Source organism: Peromyscus californicus, unplaced genomic scaffold (assembly GCF_007827085.1).
Source record: "Peromyscus californicus insignis strain IS unplaced genomic scaffold, ASM782708v3 Scaffold_8__1_contigs__length_139910024, whole genome shotgun sequence".
Classification (NCBI taxonomy): Eukaryota; Metazoa; Chordata; class Mammalia; order Rodentia; family Cricetidae; genus Peromyscus; species Peromyscus californicus.
Window position 1 is genome coordinate 73,734,425 of NW_026294606.1, and position 2,763 is coordinate 73,737,187.

The 2,763-nt window shown below is 49.3% G+C and overlaps 1 protein-coding gene across 1 annotated transcript; it reads right to left on the reverse strand.

Annotated features, from left to right (window-relative positions):
• Positions 1–776: 776 nt before the first annotated feature.
• On the reverse strand, positions 777–2,293 carry LOC128104098 (E3 ubiquitin-protein ligase ARIH2-like). The gene is given in 4 exon segments (XM_052728860.1): positions 777–827; positions 830–1,468; positions 1,471–1,910; positions 1,913–2,293. Coding segments are annotated over 4 exon segments (1,470 nt in total). The 5' UTR covers positions 2,253–2,293.
• Positions 2,294–2,763: the final 470 nt, after the last annotated feature.

The following is a 2,763-nucleotide window of genomic DNA, read 5'->3' on the forward strand; positions in this document are numbered from 1 at the left end:
TCAGTCAGGAGGTGCGAAAGCCCACCTCTGCTCTGACACGGGTTCTGGCTTGGTGGCCCAACTAGGGTAAGCCTCACATTCAAGAATAAAAGCAAGTCCTTAGAGAGACCTTGCTCTGCTCTGTGCCCTTGCTGCCCAGCTAAGGCAGGAGGTACAAGACTCCCTGGGCTCCATGCCTGGTATGCAGGCCAACTCAGTTCCCCACCATCTGCCACCCATGCTCTTCCCTTGGGACTCCAGCCACGGCCAAACATGATGCTGGAAAGCAGAGTCCACCCCAGGGACCCTGGCAGTGCAGACATTCTGAGGTTCAGTGGGTGGGCAGCATCAAGTCACATTCTAAGTGAAATAGCTAGAGGGTAAACACTCCAATGCCAATTTATTTTCAAAAGGGCTCTGTGTTATCCTATGGTTTGCCTTTTTTTCTTTGTAATTGTACAACCTTTGAAAATTACATAAGTTGTAATGATCTAATACTATGAATAGCCATTCAGAGAGAAAAAAAAAAGTTCCCTCCCTCCCAACAACCATCCAGGGAGAATTTCAAAGTCCTTACTAGAGACCAGTTCACCATGACCTCTACCCTGGTAGAAACAAAAAGCAAGAAGATGAGGAGAAAACCAATTGACTAAGAGGTGTGTTGCCAGTGTCTCTCAGGAGTGGGGCCCTCGCTGTGGCCTGGGGTTGTGAAAGGCAGAGCCTGCAGCATGCAGTACAATGGCTGGGAGGCCTCACCCCAGCACATCTTCCTCACCCTGGCACATCCGAAGCCCTGCTTAGGTGTTGTGAGAATCCTTCAGCAGGGTTCTTCTCCGCTGCTCTGCTCTGCTCTGTGCATTTGGTTTTCCAAGTCCCCTCTGTCATAGCTGTCTGCACCCTCAACTTTCCACCAAAGGTTTTCGGTCTCAGCCTCCAGCTGAGCCTGCTGGTATTCAAGCAACTTCTTCCTGGGACCAGACTCCAAGTAGTACGCATATGGATAGGTGTATTGCAGGGTGTATCGACACTTGGCCAACAGCTTAGCAGCATTCTGCAGGTACTGCCAGTCCACCCACATTCCCAGATTGTTCCTAACCCTCTCTTGAATCTTCTCATAAGTCTGATGGTATGTGTGTGCCTCTAGCTGCGAACTTTTGCTGTGGTTTTCCCACCTCTCAAAGTAAAACAAGTACTTCTTCAGGGCCTCCTTGGCCTGGGCAAGGCTCTGGTTGACAGTGTCAGGATTCTCCTTGTACCGACTACACTCATAGTACTCACTGCCATGTATCTTCCAGTCTCCTAGACACGTCCAGTAGATGCTGTGCTTACACTTGGAACATTGCATGTGATTGTAGCGTCCGTTCTTCTCAATACGGATGCTGTACTTGCCACAGTCTTTAGTGTGAGCACTAATGTAGTTAGCTGTTTCCGAGTCGTCTGCACACTTGGTGAGCCATTTCCGGGTTGTGGCGCAGTCTGGGGGGGGGGGGTGCAATACATCTGTCGACACTTGAAACAGAAGACCTCGTTGCATTGATTGCACTGTGCTCCGCAAGCTCTAGGCTCCTGTACCGGAATAACCACGGGGCGGTCTGCACCAGGGCACATCTGGAGCTGGTAATGACTCTCCACATAGTTCCTAAAGAGGTAGCGCCTGTACTTGTCTCTTAATTCTTCATTGGGAAGCAAGGGAAATACAAAGTCCTCTGGTGTTCGGAGTGGACAATCCTGAGCCATACATGAGACTCCTACACCAACACCATACTTGGCAAGTACTGAGCAATGCTGCTCCCAGCAGCTTCGGCAAAACTGATGTTGGCAAACCAGAGAGAGCAGCAGGTTTTCCTTCCGTACCAACTTCATACACACTGCACAGTGGTGAGGGGGATGGGCTGTGGGGATGTGTTTTGATGGATTAGGCTGAACTCGACAAGCAGCTGAGCAGACTTAGACCTGCACCTGTCCAGAATCTCTGAGACTTGCCAGTGGAAATTAACTAATGTAAGTTTTGCAACTGAATGAGATACCTTTAAGACAGAGGCTAAGCTGGTCATATGCTCATGAAGGGCACCCTCAGACTCCTTATAGGTCAAGCAAGTGAACTGGTACTCTTCAGGATCAAAAGTTTCAGCCCCCTGCTGCTCCACATCACTGGCTACTCCCACATAGTAGTCCTCTATGTCCCCAGGGTCCTCTTCCTCCTCTTCCTCACAGTTTGGGTCATAGTCCTCTTCATTGCTGTCAGACACCTGGCTGTTCATGTCCATGGACATCTTAACATCCAGCCAAGCTGCAGATCAGGATATCAGTTGCTTTTTCCCCTCCCCTCAAATTTATCACTTTCTCAAATGCATTAGTGTTGTTGTCTTCTGCAATATTTTAACATCTTTCCTGAAGGTATCAATCAAACAGTGTTTCATATGATTTCCATTGGGAGCCGCGGCCCTGCCGCAGAGCCCAGGTCCTCCAGACCAGGTCAAGCTGGGCCAAAAGAGTCTGACTGGAGCGCAGCGGCAGTGGAGGTGGCAGGCGTCAGCAAACATTTTCAAAGTACAGAAATGAAGTCTATATTCAACAGACAGAAGAGGAACCAAGAGCAGGACCTGCTGCAAATCCTTCAGCGTCATGGTGGTGTGCTGTTGGGTGACTTGCGTTGTTTCCTACAATTCACAATGGGCCGAGTCTACACTATCGGGAAAAGATTGCTTATGTACTGCCCCCTGGTGCTCATGCCTGGAACTTCAAGCACCTTGTTCTTAAAATTTTCGACTTCCTTCATTGCAA